The sequence below is a fragment of the Cyrtonyx montezumae genome, unplaced genomic scaffold, assembly GCF_038088225.1.
Source record: "Cyrtonyx montezumae isolate F1298 unplaced genomic scaffold, pur_monq_1.0 scaffold_2, whole genome shotgun sequence".
Lineage (NCBI taxonomy): Eukaryota > Metazoa > Chordata > Aves > Galliformes > Odontophoridae > Cyrtonyx > Cyrtonyx montezumae.
Genome location: NW_027071936.1, coordinates 3,968,542 through 3,994,312, shown reverse-complemented (window position 1 = coordinate 3,994,312; position 25,771 = coordinate 3,968,542). Strand labels below are relative to the sequence as shown.

Sequence of the window (25,771 nt, the reverse complement as noted above, 5' to 3'; positions counted from 1 at the left end):
ACATTACTCTTACTGAGGCCAATTTAGAAGATTACCTGTTCTTTTCCCATTTGAGTAATGTGCTATTTGTTGTCTGTAAACTACCCAGGGAAGGCCATATCACACAAAGGCCTTCCCCTTCTGTTATTCTGAAGTTTGAGCCTGTTAAATGTAGGAACAGACACTTTAGCACTTTTTTTTCCCCACTTAAAATATCAACTCTTAGAAACAGAAGGCCTAAGGTGACAGTACGCGAGAAACATTCATGGCATCTGTTATAAAAACACTATACTGATCAATAACAGGGTACAGCAAGTGCAAGAATTATAGAATTGCTTCAATACTTTTCAAATAGTGCTCAATAAAGGACACTGGTAAAGCATTCCAGATGACAGAGCATCTTAGAAATGCATGTTTAGTTGTTAGTTCTAGTTACTTTTGCTTCCAACTGTAGTTATACAGATGAGCAAAGCTGGAAACACCTTATTATTCCCAGCAAACCTCTCCTACAAGTTCAACTGAGTTTAATATTTTTGTAAGGGAAATCTACTCTATTTGGAGTATGCTGTAATATCTAACTTTCTGAGGGTAGCAAATACATTACAGCTCTCTACATTTTTTCTATGATAGATAATGTTTTCATTTCTGCTTCGCAGCTGGTTTCACTGTTAGCTGTGAAGTAGAGATGAGGTGTGGAACTGACAGCTACCAAAGCACAGGGTGGCTGGGTTGCAAACACTTACTTATGTCCTGAGAGGGCAGAGGATGACGTGATGATTACTTCTTTCTCAAGAGAATTTTTACATGAGATGTACTTTTTAGTATTCAGTACCCAAGTTCAACTTAGCAGTTTCAATCCATCTTTGTAACTTCTTTCTCCACACTCTGTGGTTGATTCAAAGTCTTCTCATTCCATGGGAGATTTGATACCCAGCACACATGCCAAATAAAAACATCTTAAAAAATTCCAGCTGACCACTTCCTGTCACGTCTAAAAAGCAGGAACTGTTCATTCAGTTTGTTCTTATTTTAGGAAATGTTGCTTTGAAGTAAAATCTTCATATATAGTGTACCCCAAATGATAATCCTGGGGTTGGACCAGAATCAAACAAATACTGATGAAACTGTATCTGCAATACCTAAAAATCACAAAAAAAAAAATTGTCATGAATAGTAGAAACAGAGACTTACCCCCAGTTAAGTTACCGGAATTCACTCATGTCCTCTCTACTCCACACACTAAGTATTGGTGTAGCATGTGGGCAGAAAAATAACATGAAGATAAACAGCTGCAACTGTTATTTCTTCACTGCCTAACATTGTTTATGGTTGTGCTCTAGTCTTCCCCCTCTGCTTTTGTGTTCAAAACTCAAGAACTTTCTTGAGGATTCAGCACAGAATCCTTGGATGGGATCTTTACCTGTCTTACCTCTAGATTCAGAAACTTGTCAGAAAACAGGTATTTAACAATACAAAAGCCCCCTCGAGGACAAGAAAATACAGATAGCAGTACAGAGAGGAGATGGAGCTAGCAATAAAAGGATATACTTCTGTCCTGAAAGAAAAGTCACAGACATGGTACACAGTTCCAAAGCACATGCAGATCCACTTTCCCTGTCTGCTGAATTTAGATATTGCATCCACCAGACAACAGCTGTTTGACTTATGCTGTGTATGGCAGCATCAATGGCCTTGCCTGGTGAAACACGACTGTACACCTGACCATGCCATTACCTGTCCACAGTAAGGTACAGTCATACTTCAATTATTATGGCTTATGTAGCTTAACACTTGCATGTCTTTCAGTCATTCAACCACATGGCTTGGTTGAACTAACAGCCATTAATTTTCTACCTGAAGCTGTCTATCCCAATTCAAAACATAGCGGTGATTTGTATTTCCTCTGTGAGGATCTCATTGTATCACTTTACTTCTGTAGAGCAATATTTGGCCTTTATCACTTGTGTTGTTTTCCAGACTTACCACAGACATTGCTGCCTATCTTAACGTGAACATAGCCATCCAATCCCCATGTACGGCCCCAAGAGTTCTGTACAATCCAGTAAGGGATACTACCTGGAAAATACATTTTCATAAGCTGGAAACGATGTGACAATTAGGAAGCATAAAAAATGCTAACATTCTATAAAGTTAATTAGCATTTTAATGTCCCATAGGATGCTGACTGGGATGACACAATACAGAGAAGCCTCCTGTTGTTCACACAGAGGACAGAGCTAATGTTTCAGTTCTATATCGCAGACTGGATACACCCTATGTTAGGGTAAATAAACAGATACCTATGTTCTTGCCTTTACAGAGACATTAAGTCCCACTAAACCAAAGGAACACAGAAAAGAAGAATTTCCTGGGATCGCACTGCACTTCCAGAATTGAATTGACACCAACCAAAGTAGTTCTTAAAAACACAACCAACTGAAGCATTGTGGATTTTAATATTCTTCCCCACAGGAGGCAAGTATAAGAAAACAAAATTTAGAAGTTCAGTTGATGAAAACATACCTGTTCTGTCAAAACCAGTAATAAGTACAGCATGATTTGCTTTTCCACTGGAGCAGTGATACTGTATGATCCCACCAAGATAATCCTGCCAGCTAACTGCATCTACTGTTACTGCCAAAGGACCCCAGTCAACAAGTATTCTCATCATCTCCTCTTCCTGACCACTGTGAAAGAAGTGAGTGATAATGTAGAGTTTAAAGTTAGCATAGTAAAGCAATTTGAGTGGTAATATACTTAGGTATGATTTAATAATCAAATAATTAAACTTTCTCCTATCAGTTCTACATACCACACAACATACATCAATACATACACATTTTATTTACTACACCAGAGGGCACACAGACTACGGAAGAGGTGCCAGTCCAAAGATATGATGCTGTTAAAAAGTCTTGGTGAAGTGAGCAATATAAACACCATGTACGTCTTATGCCTCACTCCTCTTAATTAAAAAACAGCTAAATATTGTTACTGCCCATTAGTTTTTCAAACATTCAGGTGAAATTAACCTCATAACCTTTCGCTTACTCTGACTGACTCCAGTTAGTGAACACTGGAGTACAGCAAATAAAAAAGAATCAGCAATAGTTACCTGAAGTCATATGCAGCAAATCCTGTTATAGAAACTCCAAAATCCGAGCGAGCAAAATAACGGCACATTCCTGTATGAGCTTTAAAAGTGTACTCTGAATCTCTCACCAGTTTGACTTTTGTCTGCAAAGAAATTAATGAGAATGTTTGACTTCAGAAAAGTCCAAACTGGACACTCAAATCCAAATAATGGAAATGCACCGGTTAAAGAATATTATTTTCCTCCCTTGTGGGTTATTTATTGCACTTTCAAGCAACATATATAAATTATAAAATTCAAAACAAGTTTCAGTTCTGCTTTAAATAATGCTTAATTAACCATATACAAACAACAACAAAAAAACCCAACCAGATGACCTGCAAAGCATACATTTCCTTTCCCCCATCACTTTTTCCCCTGTAGAAAAACAAAACAAAACAAAAACCATCGCTAATATGAATGCTAAAGAAGGGTTCAAAATTTATAGAAAGCCTCAAACCTGATTCAGCCAGCTCAAAGCAGTTATTGTGGAACCACCACTGCAACCATAATTATTATATGAGCAATCAATAACCTGCTGTACACTGAGCTCTTCCAGATTATTTCCTTTAATTGCATATGCAGACTCTATACCACCCACAACACTGAAAGCCCAGCAGCCTCCACACTGGAATAAAGAGAAACAGAAGAAAAAAGAAAAGTCAGCTTTGCTTTCAAATCATGATATAGAAATAAAGATGTGAGTACAAAGGTTTTTCTAATGTTCTTCATTTACTATATCATCTTTTCATTTTTAAATCATTAAAAACACTGAATTTATTTATTTTTTTAAACCTCACTGTACTACTTCATGAAAGCTAGAAATGAATTAAGGATGTCTTATTTTAAGGATTCCTTCCTGACTCATTTTTTGTCACCATAAAAACTGCTCTTCAAAATGGGCCTAGGGATGCTTTTTAGTGCTAGATAAGTGTTTCCTTAATTACAGAAACTCAGGAAAAAATTCTTTTTAAACCATGTTATTTTTCTTTGAGAGATGTTGTATGGGAACTGTTGAATCGTGGCCTGAACCACTGATGGATCACCTGAGGTGAGCACTGAGTCAGCTGCAGGAGCACAGGTGAAGGCAATGCACCTGTGTGACCAGAAGGGGTGGAGTCTGGCTCCACCTCTCCCAGACCCCATCTAAGGGCTGACCACCACTGGGGAGGATCTCTTGTTGGAGGTCCCTTTTTTGTGGAGTTTTTCCCTGTGAGCCTTGATCCTTGGAGATGGGTGAGCATTTCTCTTGTTATTGTTTCTTTTCCATCATGATAATTTTTCTAAGTTATACCATGTATGAAATACCTTAGTTAACAATGCCATTTGGTATTACTCATTTTGTTACCTTCATCTCTTACAGATACTTGTAAGGAGACAGCCCACAGTTTTCTGTTATCTGAAGAATTTTATGGAAGTATATTAGATTACAACTTAAACAGTAGTAAACCAAAATTAAACATAAGTGGAAAAAAAAACATCTCAGCTGGTATCAATTTTCTCAGCTCTTTAATCAGTTATGATTAAAATAGAGAACACAGTGTTTATTCCTAGGCAAGGTCTAGGTTACATTACACAAAACAAAGGGATTAAAAATATTGGGGTTTGAAAGCTTCTTACCCTGTTAAGTGTACTATATGACTATATCCAGTTTGGGATGTAACCAGATGGGTTCTATTTTCCTGCTATGAAAGCAACTCCTAAAGGAGGAGTTTAGAAATGGTGTGGATTTTGACTAGCCATAGGCCCTCCAAGCAGGGGATCTGTGCCGCAGGGGTATGGAGGCCAAGAGGTCAAGTGCTAAATATACTTCAGTCTCCAGAAAAAAATAAAGCTATAAAACACTCAGGGTGCAAAATATCTGCAGACTTTACTCGTTTCTCCATCATGCTCTACAATGTACTTGCTGGAACTGTCTCTAAGCAGCACTTGAGATTCAGCTAAAGGAAATCACTGGCACTTACTGTCTGCTGATTTCTCACTTCTGCAATGACTTTCTTGTCCCTCCAGTCGAACTTCTTTGGCAAAGTTTTTTCCTTTCCCTTTGGCACTTTTATGTACCTGGGCAGTTTGTGAGGTATGCTTCTTAAGTAAATAGCTAAACACAGAATAGAAACGCTTATAAATCTGCTTAAACAAATAAATGACAAAAACAAACACAATATGTTTTATTAGAAGCCATAATGGTAACTTCAATCTGTGGTTACAATCATGAAATGGCACAGCACTCTAAAATCCATACAGTAATCATTATAGTCCAGAACTTATTAAAGTGTTCTTACAGTTTTAGAACAGAAATACTTCACATGGGAAGCATGAGGAGAGTTTTGTACCTTTGAACTCTTCAGGAAACAGGTGAGAAAACTGATTTATTCCATAGAAGGCAGATCCATTATCATCTGATGGTGGATTCAGTAACTGAGTTCTTTTAGCGCTTTCCTGAATAAAAAAAAAAAAAAAAAAGTATTGGGGCTGTTATTAAGTTAGGAGTGAGGAAACTAAGAGAAGAAGGTTACCAACAGCAAACGTGACCTTAGAATCAGAGAACCATTAAAGTTGGGAAAAATTTCTTCAGTTCATGAAGCAAGAAGTTCTCCCCAGCACGACTTACGGCCGCAACCCCCTGGGTAATGCTCAGCTCAGATTCACCCTGGGTTCTTATCAAACCGGTCTGGAAGCGATTAATTTTAGCTCCAAGAAAGGCAGGAAGGAGCACTTTTAAAGCGCACAGGCAGTATAAAATCGATGTGAGAACAACCGGCGGTCAAAGCCATCTTGTCGGACAGACGCGGAGACGCAGGAAAACGTTTCTTCCTTAGGTAAGATTTAACCTTGCCTGCGCTGGAGAGCTAACACAACGCGCTGCAGCGGCGCCCAGCGGTACCCGGTTACAGCTGCCCCCTGGCGTCGGGAGCGGGGAACCCGCGGGCAGCAGGGACCTACCCGCAGTGCCGCCGCTTCTCCCCCCCGTCCTCCTCCGTCCCACGGAGGACGTCCCGCGGGCGCCGGGAGCTCGGAGCCGGCCGCCCGCAGCAGGCAGCACCCCAGCACTGCCGCCAGCACCCCCATCACCGCGGCCTGCCCGGCCGCGCCCCGCTCCCTGCCGGCTCCCTGCCCGCTCCGCCCCCGGCTGCCGAGTCATAGCGGGTGGGGTGGCCGGGGCCGGATCCTGGCAGGGAGAGGCGTGGCATGGGGCTCTCGATTGGGACGCGCGGATGGTGTAAGAACTATCAAACTCATAAACACGAAGCATCTTGTACCCCGCGACTCTGCTGGGGGAGGTGGCAAGTGGCTCAATCGTTGCTTGATGTCTCCCCCGCCTGCTTGCCTGATGTCTCCCCCGCCGTGGCTTTGCAACAAAACAGCAATAGGAAGCTTTTTTTTCTTTTCCTGGGGTGAGATTACGTTATCAGAATCATTGTCTGTCAGAGGAAGTGAAAAACAAAAACCGATACTTCATGATATACCAACAGCTCCTTCCAGTCTACCCTGCTGGTGGAGGAACGCTCATATTTCTTTTAGCGCCATCAAGAACTGCTTTTCCTGTGAAACACTTGAGGGCAGCAGAGGTCTTTAGGAAAGGTAATAGCATGCTACACGGTTCCTTAACAAACAAACAAGCAAACCATCCTATTTGGGGAAAATGTATCCAAAACAAGTTCACATTAAAGTATATATCTTTATAGTATTTCAACAGGCAGGCGGTCCCTGCTCTGTTTTGAATTACTCTGGTGTAAATTTACTCCAGCTTCATAAACATAAAAGAAAATACAGATGTTACCCTAGGCAGGTGACCTATTTAAGTACATATTCCTTTTTACTTTGCAAGATTTTATTTATTTATTTTTTCCCCAGCTAGTCTATTGAATATTCTATTGGTAAGTGCTTAATTTTTAATAGCATTTTATGTACATCTTTACTGTTTTACTGTTCACTGGAAACATTTAAAGAGTCCAAACAATGCGTGCTAAAAGAAGCAGCAATAATGCATATGTTTTGGAACCACTGAATTCATTTTAAAAGACGATTTTTGTAGTATGACAGGGTCAGAGTTGGATACTGTATTAATACTTATTAGTCTGCCTTCGTTTTTCTCCCCCCGGCAGTGGATTTTCATAGCTGTTTGAAGTGGTTAATTGAATCCTGTAAGACGTCACCCCTGCTGTGCTTGTAGCCTCTATGTTTGTAATTCTCACAGTAAACAGAAAAAGTACAATAAACGGTTTCGGAGTTGAATATGAGTCTTCCAGGGATGGGTAGTGCCACTGGTAGGTGCAATTGTGAAATGTGACAACCGAGTGTTAATGCATCTATGGGTAGACGTATGTCCTGCACTTTGATAATTATCTACACAGACTTTAGCCCAGAAGGTGGAGCTGGGCACTTTATCTTGAATAGGCTTGTAGAGAAATATGATTTCAGGAGATGCCTAAGGCTTCTACTCATTTAAAGACTTGCAGTAGTGTTGCTTTCTAAATACAGCTGCAGTGGTAACAATTATTATATGTATATAAAGCAAATGAAAGTTGCAATCTTGGGATGAAATCTGGTCCCGTTTAAGCCAGTGTGAGGGTGAATAAGCAGCACCATTGCAACAAGTCTTCTGAAGCCCTCTTTTATCAGCCTTGAGGTAGAATTCAAAGTTTACAAGCAGCAGAGAAAATTACTCATGGCAGTAGTTGTATTTTCAGGAATAACTGATGTCTGTAAGCACTTGCCCTAGCTAGGTTTTGAGAAATAACTTGTTTGACCAAGAACATTGTTAGTTATTGGGAAGCACTCAAGGCCAGGCTGGATGGGGCTGTGAGCAGCCTGATCTAGAGGGAGGTGTCCCTTCCTATAGCAGGGATTTGGAACTATTTGATCCTAAAGGTCCCTTCCAACCCAAACCATTCTGTTATTCTATATTCCTTTGCAAACAATGAAATAACTGTAGGACTTCCTTCTGCTTCTCAAGTCTGGCTCTTCTGTGTTTCACCTGAGCCTCCTAAATGCTAGTAAGTCTCCAACTTTTTTTCCTTTTTTCCTCCCCTCTCTTAAGTCATTTCGGTGGGTGAAATATGAGTATAGAAGGCAGGCTGCTTAATTATGGGACAGAGTGCTCTTGGATACTATTATTTTGCAGAACATCCTTTGGAAATTTCAGTATATCCTCCAATTAATTTGCTGATATATTCTTCCTGAATAGATCAACATCTTTGTTGGTATAGAAATTTAGTGAGAGGATTGGAGGACTTGCCAAATTCAAGTAGAAGAAGAAAGAGGTACAACTTAGAAATCTGGTTATCCTACATAGATTTTTTCACTTATTACTTTGGGTTATTTCCTATTCAGTTCTAAGAACTGAATTTGCTACTTAGAAAGAAGTACAGTGGGATGTGCCATATAAACAGAGCTTAGGAGCTGTTATGCTGATGAAAAATCTGAAGCCAAAGTAAACTGGTTTGGGCTTCAGATAGTTTTCCTTCTGCTGAAATTAATGTTATGATTCTATGAATCAAAATTTGAACGTATTTGGAAGCTAGGATGCCATAAGGAAAATAAGACAGTGTGTCCATAAGTTGTCAGTCAGCCAAGTGCATTCTTGTTTTATAATTATACATATTTCTTTTCACTTAAATTACTATTTTATTTCAAATTGATTGTGATATTAAATTGATACAAAAGTATAGTTCCACAATTATTGTTTGGTCCTAGTGGTGACTTAAGGTAAGGTAAACCAGGAAAAGTTCGGTGTGAAGTAAAAGTTTAAGTGAATGTAGAATTATCCTGATGTAAAACGAATGCTGTGCAAGTAGATTTTCCCAGATGTTTACATTGTTCTGAAAAATTTAAAGTATGTCAGGAATTGTTGCATACAGAAAAAAGAAAGTTCCATTTACTCCCCAAGTATTTATTGCATTTTTGAATAATCTAAAGCATAATGATGGCTTACTTCACATTTTCTCTGTTAGGAAAACTTAACCCTGGTTCTAAAAGGATACTGCCCAGTATCTGAGGCTTGATGTTTGCCTTATTTTGGTTCATAAGTCATGTCTAATTTGCCCAGGGAGAAGAAAATTTATAGGTTATTTTATAAAGCAGTTATGATCAATTTAGCATTTCTTGTTCTATATGTTATAGGTTCTCATGTACAGCTGACCAGAGACAACTAGAAAGTCTCTTGAAAATCTTGACTGTGGCAAGCGTTACCCTCTGAAGACGAAAATTTTCTTGTAGCTCAGCTTTTCCCTGGGACATGATGAATTTATTAAATTTGAAGCCCTTCTTCCTAGTAGGCAGGGCAGTCATTGAAAAGGTCATCTTTTAACAGATTGAAGCACATTCTGCATTACAAAAGGCATTTGACATTTTTTTTATATTTTTTCATGTGTAGCCATGCACATAAAACCCATGGTGCATTTGCTGCCATAACTCAGTAATCAGAGATCACAACTTGCTAGAATTGGAAGAAAAGTAGTTTCTGCTTAATTTTAGATGTTAGATTACATGTTAAATTCTTTACATCTATATTTAAGTTTCCATTAAAATAAATAATATCATTTATTTTTTAAAACATATTGTAATAAATACCTTGAGATAATTCCTAAAGGAGTATATAGTCTGAAGAAATAAATATGCATGTAAAGGACTTTCAAGCTAAAACTTACATGAATACTCAACTGTAGCTTCCTCTCCTTTGAGCCCATTATCCTTGTCAAAATGTTTTTGTTACCAGTGTGTCACAAGATGAAATATTTTTGTGTGCTTGTTTCCAGGGCATGTAAGCTTTATATTTATGATTAGGTGTTAATGAATCGGTATATTCTGCAGTTGGTGTATTCTATGAGCTGTCTGGCTGTGAAAGACAAAATCTGTTTTTCTTTGTCTCCAAGCTTGCCTCGTAAGGCTTTTCTCGTGACTTTAGCTGACAACTGCAAGTTATCTAGGTGGGTGTTATGTAGCCGGCAACCCTTTGTGTACAGAGTTTACATCTGAAAGCACTTCTTTGGAGGTGTTTTCCTCAGGAGTGTTTACTGGTGGAAGATCTGGCCTGTGACCGGATAACTGATCCAGGAGATTGGGGAACGATACCATAGTATCCTGTGAAAGCAAGATACAATTTGGCATATCCCTACCCCTCTCTTACCTGCTGGCAAGGCCTGGAAAATGGGAACAAAGAAGTTCATGTAGAGATCCAAAAAAGCTGCCTCTCCAGAAAGAGCTGACTCAGCCACCTTGGACTTATTTAAGTTATACCTTTGTTAAGAATTTAGAGAGATAAAGAGAGAGAAAAGGAGGAAAAAAGAAGACTTGGACTCGATCTCTAGAGGTCCCTTCCAACCCCTACGATTCTGTGAATAATGCGTGCTTAAGAATTTGTTATTATGCAACTTTGTAGTCTAATATTAGGAAGAATACGCATTACCTGAAATGTCTTTGATATTTAAAGCACAGATTAGCTGGTCCTGGCAATTAAATAGCTGCAGTCTTATTCACCTATCAATCTATTGTAATTTGGAGCCAACATTATGGTGAAGTATGCAATCAAAAAGGGGAAAAGGACTGCTGTGGTGAGAAGCCCTTACCTAACCCAGTCTTCAAGAGAACTGTTTCCAGGAACTCATTTTCCCCAACAAGTCAGTCAGATTACACTCTGCCCTCACTAATTAGGCAGGTGGACTGCTGTATATCTGGATATGGATAGGGTTCAGTGCTGAATTCAGATTACCAGTGGACTTTATTAAGAAGAGTATGTTGGAGTCTGCAACTTGAGCATCTCAACTATAAGCCATGGACTCCTACCCATGCTGTAGGTGGAATACAAAGCAGTATAATTATTGGTAAAGGTTGAGAGTGCTCTTTTCCACAAGGATGCAGAGTCTCATAGCAGTGGAATGAGGAGAGTTTGTCCTGCTTTACGCATTAAAAATCCTTTCTTTATGAAGACAAATGCATAGAGAAGAGGGAGTTTTCTGCCTGCCCAGCCAAAATATAGACACTAAGGAGGGTCCCTGTTACTTGAAAGTGAAGTATGTGGTGTGCTACAATTTTGTTGCAAATAAAAAGAGTATCCCATCACTCTGTAGTCTTTTGTTCACTTGTTTTTCTAATCACCTTGGAAAGGGAATGTATTTTTTCCAAGCTCTGATGCAAATCAAAATATGAAGACAAAAAGGCCGGCATGTGGTCTGCTATTCCCAAATACCTTTTTCGTAAGTGTGAATATAGCACCTAGCTAGAATAGAACTCCAACATGAAAGCTTGGTAATTGATGAGCTGCAGACCCCTCTGGCTTGTCTGGTTGGCCTTCCTTAAATTCATTAAAAGTAACTCTCAAGTGGATTTTAGCCTCTGAACACTTTGTTCTTATTAATCTTATAGTTGCTGAATTACAACCACTGGGGAAAAGAAAAGAAAGTTAACAAGATGACAAATTCTAAAAATATCTCCATTACTTTACATGTGAAGTATCCTTATAAATGCATTTGGTTCATTCAAACATTAAACTCCAGATTGTTGAAATAGTTTTCAGTGACTGTGTGGAAGAAGGACAGAGTGGATTTAATGCAAGTTTAGTACTCGAATACTGAGTAGATACAGTAGATATCAAACAAGATACAAATTTTGACTTTGTAACTTAGCTGTTGTCAGTTCAGTTTGATTCTTGTAACCGTTCTGAAGGATGAAATTGTAGGAAGGACAGTTGTAACACCAATACAAACATGGTACTGAGTTAACTGTTCATCAGACAAGACATAGAAGGTTATAAAGCATAATATCTTCATTATGTTAAGAATTAATTTTTAGGAGACAATCACAATTTTTTTTTTCCATGGAGGATCTTTTGAGTAGGACCTTAGAGTGGGGACTGCATTAAAAATTTGACTTTAAAAAGGACTTTGGAGTCAAAGTATCCAAGTAGAACAGTAAATAGAGGTATTCAGTAGAACAGTAGGCGTTCAGTTGAATGAAATGCACAGCAGTGGCATGTTCATCTTTAGAATTTCAAGGCTTGATCTAATAGCTGATTTATATACCATATTATTTCTTTAAACTGTTTAGTATGATGTTACTCATCTAGCAGCAGGGCTGAGAATGCTATTTTGCTGATGCAGAATATTGTACATATTGTTATAGAGACACTCATTAAATATATTTCTGTGTAACTATTCTGCAATTAATGGCTTTCATTCAAACATAATATGCTATCAAGGAAAACTTGAATATATTTTTTTTCCAATGCTTTTTCTTCAATTATAATCTGCTGTACCAGGTAAGCACTGCAGTTTGAAGAGAGGTTCAGATGGGTAGCTGTGGAAATCCATACAGGAAAGGTTATACTGTTCTTGGACCATTACATGTTAGCTTTCCTTAAATCAGTATATAACTGGAGAGCTAAAGTAGGCAGGGTTCTTGTGTGTTATATAATACCTTTTCACATGTAGCTTGGTGTTATTGTTCAAAATAGAATGCATTTTAAAGGCTGGTTTGATCACTTTAAAGTTCATTACCTCCATGAAGCAAATATTTACATTTTTAGAAATGTCTGTTTTAAAAACCTTGCTTGGTCAACCAAAAAAAAAAAAAAAAAAAAAAAAAAAAAAAAAAAAGCCAACAAAGCCAAATCAAATTATCTTTTTTTTTGTTTGTTTTTGTTTCTGTGATTAGCAAGTGAGCTTTGTGGTGGGGTTTCTAATATTGTATGAAGCTTAATATATCTGAATTTCTAAAATTGCCCTGTTCTATCCTAGGTCTATGTTGTACCTATTTCCAGGAGAAAATGTGATGAAATTTCTTCTCTCAGCAGCAGCTCAGAGAAGAATTCAGCTTTGTCAAAGACTCCCCTTTAAGAATTGGGAATAAGTCTCAAAGGGCTGATGCACCTCTAAGTACGTGCAGACTAAGAGCTGACAGAAATCGCTATATCCAGTTGCATTTCCTTGGTTTTACAAGTAAGTTAAGATTTCTCTTAAGTGTAGTTTCTTAACAAGTTGTGTACAAAGAACTATGAATTGTGACTTCTTTTGGTGGCCTTTTGCCACAGAGTTCTGTGAGGGTTGTACTTAGAATGCTCTCCTGTTTTAACAGTCGGGAGTGCCATGTCTCAGATGATGCCCTATTACTCTATTGTTTCTTCTTTTTCTCTCATTATTGTAAACTGTTCATAGGTTATCTAAGTGTGTGCCTCTCTCCACAGGGACTACTGGCTGAGCTAGGCTGGCAGTACTGCAGTGTCTGCAGAAATGAATGTTTAGCATTACCTTTTCAGTGCTGCAGTTCTCAAAATGGATTCTTTTTTTATTAAATCATTGTCTATAAACGACTGCCTTAAACACTTCTGTAATCTCATGAAATTTTCTTGCCTATTGGATGTAGAAATTCATGCTGAAATAGATAAGCAAGTCAAGAGAAGGTGAAAGTAGCAAGAAAGCCATATTGATTATTAGTGTTTAACTTCCTTGAAGTGTGATTATCTGTATGAACACATTAAGTAAAGCAGATATTGAACAGATGACTGACATTAGATAGGTACTTTGGGACGTATGAACTGGATGTAGTGTAATCACTTGTAAAAATACAAGTGTATTGCTGAATTTTCTCCTGGAATGTCTGTCGTCTTACATACTTGGGAAAAATGAGAATTTGATGAAATGACATATTTTTTCCTTTTAAAGTGCATTATTGGAAGAGTACTTAAGAACAAGGAGTTAGCACCGTGTGGCTGTTCTGCTGTCTTTGAATGGTTCCATAGATTATTCTGGTAAATGTCTTGGGATCATTCTAAAGAGTCTTCATAGAAGTTCAGTTCTGGTCACAAAGTTGTATTTGAACACTAAAAATCATTTCAAGACTAACTACTGAAATGAACTGCTCGGCATCTCAGTAAAATCTCCTTGGGACATGTGACAAATTTGTCATATGTCCTGCTACGATGGTAGTGTCTCATTCTCATTGTTTACAGGTGTATGGAAACATACAGACTGTAAAGAAGTGGAGAGGTAGGCATTTGGTTTTGGTACCGGACTCGTCTGATTGTTGTACTCCTGTCTAGTTATTCTATCTAGCTAGTATAACAGGATATTACAATACTAAGCTCCATGGTTTCTATTTAACTTCTAAAATAAAATTTCCAATACAGTATATATCATCACAAGGTGAATGAAACAAATTTGGTGTCTGCTTATAGCCAACTGCTCCTTCCGATTCTTCCCCCTCCACAGAGTAACCTGATTTCACTTGGTGCTCAGAAATTTATTAGCATTAAGGAATATATTTTTGAGCCAACGCAGGAGTAAGATTTCACTTTTTGCAAGCCATATGTCAAAGGGCAGAAAGAATGAAAAAGGGAAGTAAATGATAGAACACTGAAAAATAAAACAAGAACAAACCAAAATAAACAACAAAACAAACATAAACCTAACAAGTGCTACTTACTTTATATCCTAACTGTGAAGTGACAGTACCAATTCTGTACCAATCAAGTTGCTGTAACCTTGCAGCATTTGATAGCTGGTCTGTAGCAATCTTTGCACAGACAGCTACCAGCAAAATCCAGGTTTAATGAAGTTGTATGCAGTTACCAGGCCTTCTATAGTGACTCTCTTGTCCCTAGTTGAAAATCCTAGTTCTTCTCTGCATGATTGAAAGGTTTAGTTGGCCTTCTATGTTTCTGTTTGTGTGACAGTAGAGCAATGAACAACATTCTCATTTTTCCATGAAGATAAGTGGCAGTGTGCTAAGGCGTGAGTTAGTGTTGTAGCCCAGGTGTTCACAAAAACATCTACAAGGAAGATGAATTTGATAATGAAGTATGAGTGCAGTTTGAAGACCTGAAACTGTGCAGAAGATAACTCTAGTGTTCCACTTGATGAGCTGAATATGTGAAAGCAGTGTGTCCTGGTAAAGGATGCCAGCTTATGTACTAGACTATGAGAGCAAGGACATGAAAAGCAGGTTGAGGGAAGTGATTATTCTGCTGTGTTTGGCACGTATGAAGCTGCTTCTGGAGTATCGTTCAGTTCTGGCTCCCCAGTACAAGAAATACATTGATATACAAGAATGACTCCAGAGAAAAAACGATCAGGATGCTAGAGCATGTTATATGCAAGGGAGGCTAAATGTTGGGTTTGTTTAGCCTGAAGATAAGGCTGTTGAAAGATCCTACTGCTGTTCTAAATTATCTGATCCTTAGCTGTAATAAGACAAAGCTCGATTTTTCCAGTGGGTGCACAGTAATTATTTTACTGATTTCTACAGTATTCTTCATACACAAAAGACAAGCTTTAGATTGCAGCTTTGCAATAATAAATAAATATATAAATAATAAAAACAAATTTGATGAATTGCCTTAAACTATGGTGGCTGTGATACCATAGAGGAACTTAAGTTCTGTTTTCAACCTTGCTTGTTTACTTCTTTTATGTCAATCATCATTAGTTATTGATGTTTAATTAGTATGCTTTCAAAACACGCATTTCACATCGAGACAACCCTTGATTAATTTAATTTATGATTCTGTATGATATTGTGTAGTTTTGTATAGAATTTCACAGCACTACAACACAGTTGGAGTTAATCTTACTTTTGTTAATTAACAAATATTTTCTTAAAAATGTCCTCCTGAACTGTTAACTGCTAACACCAAAGGAGGAAAGTGGAAAAAAAGTAATGGATTAACTGCTGTGCTCCTGTGCAATGAAATGTCTGTCTCATGTGAGTATCTGCTTTATGGTAGAATGAATTTTTGCTTGGTTTGGAGGAACAGGAAAATTTAAGAATATGTATAGAATATAAGAAGAATATATGTATGTACATATATTTCTCTTCTAGTTGTTCTTAAATCATGGCAGGACACTGCTTTTCGTGCATATGCATATTTCTTGTTATTTAAAAGGGGTGCAGCCAGATGTTTTTAGAAATGCTTGGAAAAGTTGGTTATCTCCATGACAGAAAGGCCAGAATGTAGAAAATAGATTCTCAGCCTGCAAATTTGGACCCCACAAATACATTTTTCTATATTTCTAAATTACTGTGTGATTTGGTCAGTGAACTGGCCAGCTTTTAAGAACGCAGGAAGCCTATGTTTTCTTCATCAATTTCTTTGAATTTTCCTTACTTCTACTGGAGAGGGTGCATGTAATTGAATATTGTTGACTTCAGAATTCATATTTCAGTGCTGGTCTTCATATTTTTTCCTGGCTTTGCTTAGCTGCTGATTTCTCTGTGCTGTGGTTTTTTATTTTTTTATTTTTTATCTCCATGAATAGGATGTAATTCAAGAATGATTTATGCTATCGCTTTCCAGATTGTTGTCTATAAATAAATAAAGATAAAATAAAAAGCCTAGAAATCTAAACCAGGTAAAAATCTCATTTTGCAAATGAGATTCCTAATCAAGTTCTATCAAAAGTAGCGCAGTCTAATATGAAAAGCTTTCTAATAGTACCTTGAATGTCTCCAAGATGGAGAAAACTAGTGCCAGAGCCATCAAGTCTTCAATTTTGAGCATTATCTTTTGTTATGTGCTGTGTTGTCTGTTCAACAGTCTGTCTGTGTTGTCAAATCACTGATTTATAGGAGGATCTTCCTATACTTCTTTTATTTTTCTTGGATAGTTAGAATTCTTTTCAGGTTTCTTTCCACATTATCATCAGTGCCACAGGCTATCAGGAGCTATCAGGCCAGGCAAATAGAGTGTTACATTGCTCACTGTCACATAGAGATGAAGTGGTCATTAGGCCTTGCTTGAATACCTTTTTCCTAGGGGACAGGATTAACAGAGAATTGAACTGTATCTAAGAGATGTTGGTTATGCTCCTCACTGTATTTTTCAGAGTGCTCAGATAATTGTTTGAGAAAGTGAGTTGAACTTACATAGCTTTTAAAGCGTAATCAAAAGAACAAGTTTATAAGAGGCTTGCTATTGTTTTGATTTGTTCTTGACAGCTCTTAACTATATAAATTGTAGATGAACACTGCCCTCTTAAAAGGAGCCTATACTCAACTCACCTGCATAGATTTAAAGAAGCAATTAAATTCTATCACAAATACATTGTTTTGGATAGAAAACTTAAAAATTTCACAGGGGCACTAAGTACCTGTTTTCCTTAAGTTTACTTATGAGATGTTATTATGTGTTCTGTTCTGCGTTTCATTAAAGCCAGCAAATGAACTGGATGAATAAACACAACTGGAGAATAGTGCCTTACTAACTCTGCATATTTTCCATGTTTGTATGGCTGTTGCTAGATGTGTGTCTATAAATAATATAATTATTTTCTGTTTTGTTTTCCAGTCAGATCTTTTTGCATCACATTTTTCTTCAATTTTCAGCAAAGCTATGAAGCTGCTACAGACTTGCATGGAATGCTTGTATCTTTTTTAAGGCTAATAGAGTTGTGTGCTGGTGAAATTATATTCTTTCCCCTATTGTATAACAGAAAGGAAACATTTCTGGTAGTTGTGCTTAATTGAGACTTCAGTGTTTGGGAAAGGAGCTGATTTTGCATACTTGAATATTTTTGTATCTCCTTTGATCACTAAGTAATAAAGGTACACAGATGGCAATCAAGTTTCTGATCTGAATGCAAATACAGTAGCTTGTGAATTCAAGCTAGGGCTGTGGAGCTGCAGTTTGGGATCTCTACTCAGAGTTAAAAATTATTAATATGACTTATCTCCTGTAATTATGAAAATGAAGGAAGTAAGGGTTTTTCATTAGCACTTTCTGAGGGCTGCTGCTAATTTATTCATAATAAAATGTGTTATTTTCCTGTCTCTTTTTTAATCTTCAAGAGTAATACAAGTCAATTAATTGCTGAGGAACAAGTGAATGGAACGAGTACTGTGTTTCAGGTGTAGAAAGTAAGTTCTCTCCTCCCTCAGTTTTCCACTTTCTATATGGAAGGGGGATACTGTGAAGGTGCCTACATGGTCCTTCATATTCTGAGGAAGTTTATCGATGTAACGCTCTGTAATTGATTCCTGCTTTCTTACTACCCTAAGTTTCCTTAGCAATTATATAGCCTCCTGTATAATTGGGTTGGAATTCCATCTTCAGACAAAACTCCTATTGACACATTTCTCTTTTTAAAGGTACAGTGGTAAATTGCAACTAAACAGCATGCTACTTTTCCAAAGAATATTCTGTTGTGCCATGCATAGATTTATTCACTTCAGATTGTTAGGTGTCTTTGAAATGTTATAAAGGATTATGGGCTTTGGATTCAGTAAGGAATGGGTTTTAACCATGGGCATAAGAAGAGTTTTCATGGGGTATTTTACAATCCACATGCCTTGTCCACTCCCTTAAAATAGTGATTTGAAGGGGTAGAATAATTTCTAGTCATTCAGCCAATGGAATGAAGTTGAATTTTTAGGTTGCTATTATCATCAATATTATTGCAAGCACTTCTTCATTCTGTGTAAAGTGTTTTATTTTTGGTGTGCATTTCAGTGTCTTTTGAGAGTGAGATGCATTAGTGATACAGGTAGTATTTTATTTTATTTTTTTTTACAGATTTCTAAATGGTGAGACTAAAAATGCCTTGCGTTCCACAGTTACTTTTTTTTTTTCCATCTTCTTGTTCAGTGGTGCATAGCCACCTCAGCCTTGGGAGCGATTTCTTTCTGTGTGTTGTCAGCTATAAAATTCACCATTGACCTATCTGCAGAGTTCTGCCTGAAAACAATTCAACGTCAGAACTGTGTTCTTTCAAGGAACTTGACCTCTCGCAGGCTTGACCTTTGATTGACTTCCCAGCCTGCTTTGCACTTGATGGAAATTTCTGTGATGGAACATAATTAAGAATGCAATTTCCTTTCCCTCTGAAATATTAGCTACATTGGCAACAGCTCTCTTACAAAGCTTATTCATATGTGCAAAAAAAACCCAACCCCATTTTGTTAAAGAAGAAACACTGATATTGCTTGTTGCACTAGAGTATTCATTTGGTATGCTGCAGTGATAAAATGAAATGTCCTCTGTGAGAGGTGAATCTGCTGGTTCATCTCCTGTGACTAGTGAGGCTGATAGACAAAACCTTTTTTTTTCTTTTTTAAGTCACTCCAAAGTGTTGACATTTACACCTATTACCTTCCAGTTTCATCAGATCCTTCAAGACCTCCACCTGCTTTAAATAGAACAGATAATCAATAATCTTTTTGCATTTTCAACTAACCTTTTTTTTTCTGGAGCACAAGTCTTATGAGGAGCGGCTGAGGGAGCTGGGATTGTTTAGCCTGGAGAAGAGGAGGCTCAGAGGAGACCTTATTGCACTCTACCACTTCCTGAAGGGGGGTTGTGGTGAGGAGGGGGTGGGCCTCTTCTCCCTGATAAATAACGACAGGACGAGAGGGAATGGCCACAAGTTGCACCAGGAAAGATTTAGATTGGACCTGAGGAAGCATTTCTTTTCTGAAAGAGTGGTCAGGCACTGGAATGGCCTGCCTAGGGAGGTGGTTGAGGCACCATCCCTGGCGCTGTTCAAGAAGCGTTTAGATGAGGTGCTAAAGGATTTAATTTAGTAGTTGGGTTGAGATAGTGATAGGAGGATGGTTGGACTAGATGATCTTATAGGTCCTTTCCAACCTTATGAACTTATGAACTTTTTTTTTTTCTGGCCAGCATTCTAGTACTTGTGTTAACAGTGTGCTATAAAAGCCACTTTGATATGGAAGCTGTTTTCATAATCCTTTATGATGCAAAACAAACTGCTATTGATTTTTAACTGAAACTACTGTGTAACTGTTTCATTCCTTGAAGTGTAATCAGCATCCTACCACACTGTAACGTGAGGTTGTTTTCCATGTAAAAATATTAAGATAAATGGATTTTATACAGTGTATTATTCAACTTCCCATTAAATGGAGTAATCAAGTAGGATAAGGCAGGTTTTCAAAATCATCGTATTTTCTTTCATCAGAATAGGCATTCATTTTAAATAAGCCATTAATCAGGTAGTTAAAGCAGTGATTTAAATACATTTTATATGCTTTCCATTGTCTACATTTGATCTAGGAGAGAGACTCATAATAAAGTTGATAAAACTTTATTATAAAGGAATTAATGCTGCTGTTACCTGGATCTCCTGCTGTTCAGTGTCTGACCTTCATTTTATTGGACCTGATCTTTCAAGCTCTGGAATAGAGTGGTTTAGTTAATTAATTGATAACTCATGTAATGTAGGAGGAGTCAAGTGAATTTCAAATATTTCCAAAGTCTTTTGGTGCTTCCCCACGAGCCTTTCTGTTGTCACACTGTTATATCATTCCTCTAAACTTGTGGATACTTATAGTGCCTCAATTTGCCCACAGGTTTGACTCCATGCAATAGTCATGCTGCTTGGCAGCGCATTTCAGCAGTGCTAAGATGTGTTTTTCCACATCAATCCAGAATGGGAGACTGATGATTCAGATACAGGAAGCTTGAAAATTATGGTGGCACTGTAGAAAATGCAGTCAAGAAATACAAATTGTTAGAGAAATTCCTGTAAAATGTTTTGGTTTTTTTAATTAATTTTTTTTTAAAGGCTAGGAGAAAGGCATCAGCACACATTTTTATACCCCATACTTTGAACTCCCTTTTTGTTCATGTGTAGGTGCTGGGGAAGATTTGTGGTGAGAATCACAACTCAGCACACAGAAGCATTGATGTGGGCATTCTGCTGCCTGCTATGAGCGGCCACTAATTCTCCAATGTCCATTCACCAGTGTAAGAGACTAATATCTTTTACCATTGCCTCAAAGGTTGCTGATGAACATGTCCGAACATGTCCAAGTTAGTCCTGGGAAAGGGTTGTGAAATCCTTTGTCTCAGGGACAAGCTGATGGGCATGTCCTGGGGCTGCCTAAGCTGCAGCTCAGTGGCCATTGAACACTTTTGTGGAACTCTCCTCCAGGGGAAGATAACCATCTCAGGTGATACTCCCCTGACGCTGCAGCTCAATGACCGGAGAACACTCGTTTATGGAACTCATCTCCAGGGGGAGATAACCATCTTAGGTGATACCCGCCTGATGCCCAAGCAGGAGAGGTTCGAGGGGTTCGTCACGTAGACTGGAGAAATCTGGGAGATAAATAGAGGGGTCCTGCAGCCACGAAGTTGGAGGGTTTTCTCTGGAGTGGCTTTCTCTTGGAGAAGCTTTCTCTTAGGAGAGACCTCCCGAGCTGATCACTGCCTGCTGCTTCCTGGAGAGGCCTTCTCTTTGGAGAGACCTCACGAGCTGATCACTGTTCGCTGCTGCCCCTCCGGGGGTTGACCCCTCGCCGCTTCTCCCGTGCTGACCCCGCACCCCTCCTCCTGTGCTGACCCGGTGCTGCTTCTACGGACGACTGCTTGCTGCTCAGGGCTGCCCGTCGCTGCTGCTGTTCTCCCCGCTTCTGCCGCCCCTGCTCTTCTGCTTCGGACCGTCGGAGCCGCTTGCAACCGGACCGCCCCTGGGATCCTGGCTGGTGACTATCCCTGCTTTGTACAAGCCCTTGCTTCCTTCCTATCTTTCCTATCGCTCACCTTCCCTTCCCCATCACCCTAACAGTGTCCGCCTTCCCCATCTCCCTGGTTTTTAGTGGTAATAAACTGGTCGGACCAACATCTGAACCGTTGTTTCTTAATCTCACGCTGGGTATATACATAATCAAATGAACCTTCGTCGCCCTCCTTTATATTGGAGCGTGACAACCAGCCTTCTGTCATTGATGCCAGGGTAAAGCAAAGTGGCCTGTTTACTGAAATGTTCTTAGGATTACAGTTTCTGCTTAGGTGCAAAATGGTATGACTTTGCAGGTTTGCCCATTTTGTTCTTCACTTGCACTTTCTGCATTTTTCTCTTTGTGTAAAATAAAAAGTCCAGCAACGGACTCCACCTTCTGTGAACTTATACAACCCAGAAGTTTGTAAATTATTTCCCCTACCTCTCCTCTACTTCCATACACACTTCGGAGCCGAAGCTTTGGCTTTCATGAATTTTGGGACATTTGACTTTTTTCCTTGAAAATTAAAGGTTCATTATATTTCCCATGAGAAATCCCTCAGAGACGCTGCAAGGTGAGGTTTTCATGCGACTATAACCATACCTTATTTTTCCACAACTGAGTCCAGAATACTTGTTTTTATCTCTTTAAGCAGATATCAGCTGAAGAGGAAAATAATTTTTTGTTCCACAGTAGCTTTTCAAACTTTAATTGTATTTCAGAAACACATGAATTGGAGTTCTTCTGCTAGAGAGTCTTAAACTTAATATTTTAAAAATCTAAATGTAAACTAACACTTCATAGATGGAAACTGTGAAAGGGTTTTTTGTTACTTTTTCCTTTTCCCTGCTTTGAAATTTTACCTCAAGGTCAGGTTAGAAGGCTATATGTGGGTAGCAGTAAGTTGCTGGAATTCAGTGTAAATTTAAAACAGAGAGCCCCTGTGCAGTTAAGTGCTGCAGACAGCAGTACTAATAGCATTTTCCAAAAGCTTCTGATAAAAAGAATGTACCACTCTAATGCTTCAGACCAAAGGAGGGGGAAGAACAGAAATTTGCCAGAAAGAGAAAACAACTCCATGGCAGAAAACTGTACAAACAGTGGTGCATTATAAGTCAATGTCTTTCAGATGTTGAGTCTCTCTTCTATCCTTGATGCACAGGAAGACCAACTGACAATAACCACAGATCATCTCTGTAGGGTTGTAGGTTGATTTCTTTCTTCCTTGCATATCCCTGCTATTCATTGTCTCAATTTTAAGTTATACTGATAGCTCTGATTGTGATGTGTTTCATGTGGGAGTGTTAGTTCAGTAGGTGTACACTGCAGAATCACGTTTTCTTTTGCTCCCAGCTAATGAGATTCAAAAGGCTGTGAAAATGTGGCTACAAGTCAAATGATCAGTAAGTATTTGCTAACCTAATTAATGCTTTTTAAGATCAGCCTTTCTGTAATAAAGGCAATGCTTAAAAAATTGATGGTAATATTTACTCAAACCACTTTCCAAGCCACAGGATGTCGTAATGTGGTATTGAGCATAGCCAGTGGATTTTTACCTGTGCTTTTATTGTACCTTTACAGTAGGAAGAGGTGGCTGTTGACTCCTCCAGAAGGCTGGAAGAACAGCCGCCATCTCCAGGGAAGCTTCCCTCATAAGCCCAGGAACCTTACCCAGATCTCCACACTGGGCAGAAGCAATAGATTGTTTACAAGCTCTTTATGCTATTACTGTTGATTTCAACCCAGAACGTTTGCTGTCCAATGAGAAACCTCTCACATAAACATATCTTGGAGTTCAGTTCACAGAAAGGGTGGCAGTAAAAGGTGCAGTAAAGCACATCGAATGGGTTCCAGAGACTTATGTTGTATCTAACCTCTCAAGTCTTAAGCCACCTAAACTTGCCTTTCTTGGCTCAGAATTTCATGCAAATGCAACACCAAGTCTGATTTATGTTTTGAAAATGTTTGATTTCTGTGCTGAAACAATTCAGCTAGTTTAATGGGGGGGGGGGGGTGGGGAGGGGAGGGGTGCTAAAACAAAAACAAAAAAAACAGCAAAAAACCCGAGAGATAAATCAACATCCAGCAGTTTAAAATTACAGGGGAAAAATGTTCTAAAAATATGAAGACTTACATTTCTTTTATATGAGCTATTTTTCTATGGTCACTTCCAACATACAACTGGGAATTATTTCTGCCTACAGCTGTTTCGTAATATAAAAAATTTTTCTTCCTGAAACAGTACCTTTATACCTTTCTGTAAAATAGTTATGAGCAATATTTTTATACTTTCCCACAAAAGCTAGATATGGTTATGACGCACTGTGGATTTCTTGTAAGAGTTACCTTAAGAAAAAATGATAGTTGTATCTCAGATTTCAGGCAAGAAAGCAAAATTGACAGCAGTGGTGGCAGCTTTTAAAAGATTCTCTGATCTATAAATGTGTCTGGAGGACAAGAGGGAGGGTGTGTAATAAAATCCACAAAAAATGAGCAGCAGATACTGAGAGGAATACCGAGGAACTTGATGAAACAGGATGTGGCTTGGATTGGAGGAAGAAGGGGTGTCACTGAGATGAGAATACTTTGCAAGTAGAGAATGAAAAGAACTACAGAGTGGAACAAGAAAACGTTCTGAAGAATAATAGGGTCCTTAAGGCCCAGTTTTCAGCCTGAGATAGGCTGGGGAGAGCCTTTGGGAGGAGATGGGATGGTCTAGAATAGCGGAAAATAAAGGGATTTGTGGTGGGACTGAAAACTGGCCAGTTGGGGAAATGATGTTCTGATTACTTAAGAAATATTTCTATTTCAATCTGGAAGAAGATGACAATAGCTGCCTTCCTGAACACACAGGTATAGGATCAAGAAAAATCCTATAAACTGCCTGTAAAGTATTTAATGTATAGATTTGAACTGTGCTGGAAAGGTATAGTGTCCCAAAGGACTGTGTCTCTTGGGAAACAAGGTTAAAAAGAAAGATGTAATCTTAGTTACTGTTTCATGCCTCACTAAATTGTTTCTGGTGTATACATAGCTTTTCTTGAGATCGATATTCTAGCATAGGAGTGGTTCATTAAGAATCTGGGCAATGCCTCCCACAGACTAATTTTATCTTACTGATTGTTATTTTGAAATCATCCAGAGAGCCTGATTTCCTTCAGCATACTTGACAGTGAGAGTGATTGCAGGATATATTTGCATTTGTAACAGTCTTTTGAGTATAGATCAAGCATTGTATCTTTTTGCTTAATCTGAAATTAAGGTAGGTTTAATATATCACTTAAATGTTGTAGCTGTATCTGTTAAAGAATCTCTTACATTACTCTTGCTGTGAGATTAGAGGCTATTTAGGATCTCAGTATTCACGCTCCTTTAAGCTCTCTTAGCTGTCTGAGCAGATGCATTTGTGCTTTTCAGTGTGTTTTTTCTTTTGATTGCTTTTGTTTTCTGAAACCCAGTCTCTGGATTTGGGAAAAAAGAAGATACAGCAGGGTTCCATTCAGCTCTGACTGTGAGTTGGTACATTTTCATCCTTCTTCCATGATGGTGAGAAGGAAAAATAGGGTTTTGTGGTTTAAAAACAACAAATGGAAGCAATTCAAATGTAAGCACTTATTTTTCATTATTTATATCTTCAAGAGAAAATTTCCTCTCTCTAAATAATGAAATTATTAGGATACAGGTTAGGAAAATGCAGACATCCTTGCATAATATATGATTGGACTGGGTGTTTATTTGTCACTGGAACAATGTAAAGTAGCAATAGTGAAAGTTTCTAGAAATCAGAGGTTTTTATCCTTGGATTGATACTTTCTCCCTTCTAACGACTGTCCAAGACACTTGTACATCAGTAGTCCATTAATCATCAGTCCTTACTCAGTAGGAAACTATACTGTGTATACAGAAGGCACAAAGTTCCTCAGTAGATGTTTGAGATGTGCCATTACTCTTTTCACGCATAAATCAAGACTTGCTGTACTGCATCCACGGATGCAAAATGTAAATGAGATTTCTAATATGAAGCCTGCACAGAACAAAGCTTGGTCTGCCAATTGATGTTGTAAACAAACATGCAAAGAAACCAGCGGGCTACAGAGGGATAGTGCCTTTTTCCTGTTCAGTGGCCAATCTTTTCCAATGCATAATCATTCCTGTGTAAGATGCCCATTAGCTCGCATGAGATGATGATATACAGTCACATATCTG

General features: G+C 38.4%; 1 protein-coding gene across 1 annotated transcript; it reads right to left on the bottom strand.

The window, feature by feature from the left end:
* Nucleotides 1-764: 764 nt before the first annotated feature.
* Nucleotides 765-6,223, bottom strand: CTSO (cathepsin O). Its single transcript, XM_065736250.1, has 8 exons — nucleotides 6,056-6,223; nucleotides 5,446-5,551; nucleotides 5,077-5,210; nucleotides 3,573-3,740; nucleotides 3,095-3,216; nucleotides 2,503-2,666; nucleotides 1,963-2,055; nucleotides 765-1,118 (listed from the first exon to the last, which is right to left on the bottom strand). The coding sequence occupies exons 1-8, from the start codon at nucleotides 6,179-6,181 to the stop codon at nucleotides 1,084-1,086; spliced, it is 948 nt and encodes a 315-aa protein (XP_065592322.1). The 5' UTR covers nucleotides 6,182-6,223; the 3' UTR covers nucleotides 765-1,083.
* Nucleotides 6,224-25,771: the final 19,548 nt, after the last annotated feature.

What these genes read in the sequence shown, in the direction of transcription:
- CTSO (XM_065736250.1), bottom strand. Translation starts at nt 6,181, where the DNA reads ATGGGGGTGCTGGCGGCAGTGCTGGGGTGCTGCCTGCTGCGGGCGGCC. An exon ending in TTTGCTGCATATGACTTCAG is followed by an intron (nt 2,667 to 3,094) that starts GTAACTATTGCT and finishes CTTCTTTCACAG; the next exon opens with TGGTCAGGAAGAGGAGATGA. An exon ending in TACTGGTTTTGACAGAACAG is followed by an intron (nt 2,056 to 2,502) that starts GTATGTTTTCAT and finishes TGTATTTTCCAG; the next exon opens with GTAGTATCCCTTACTGGATT.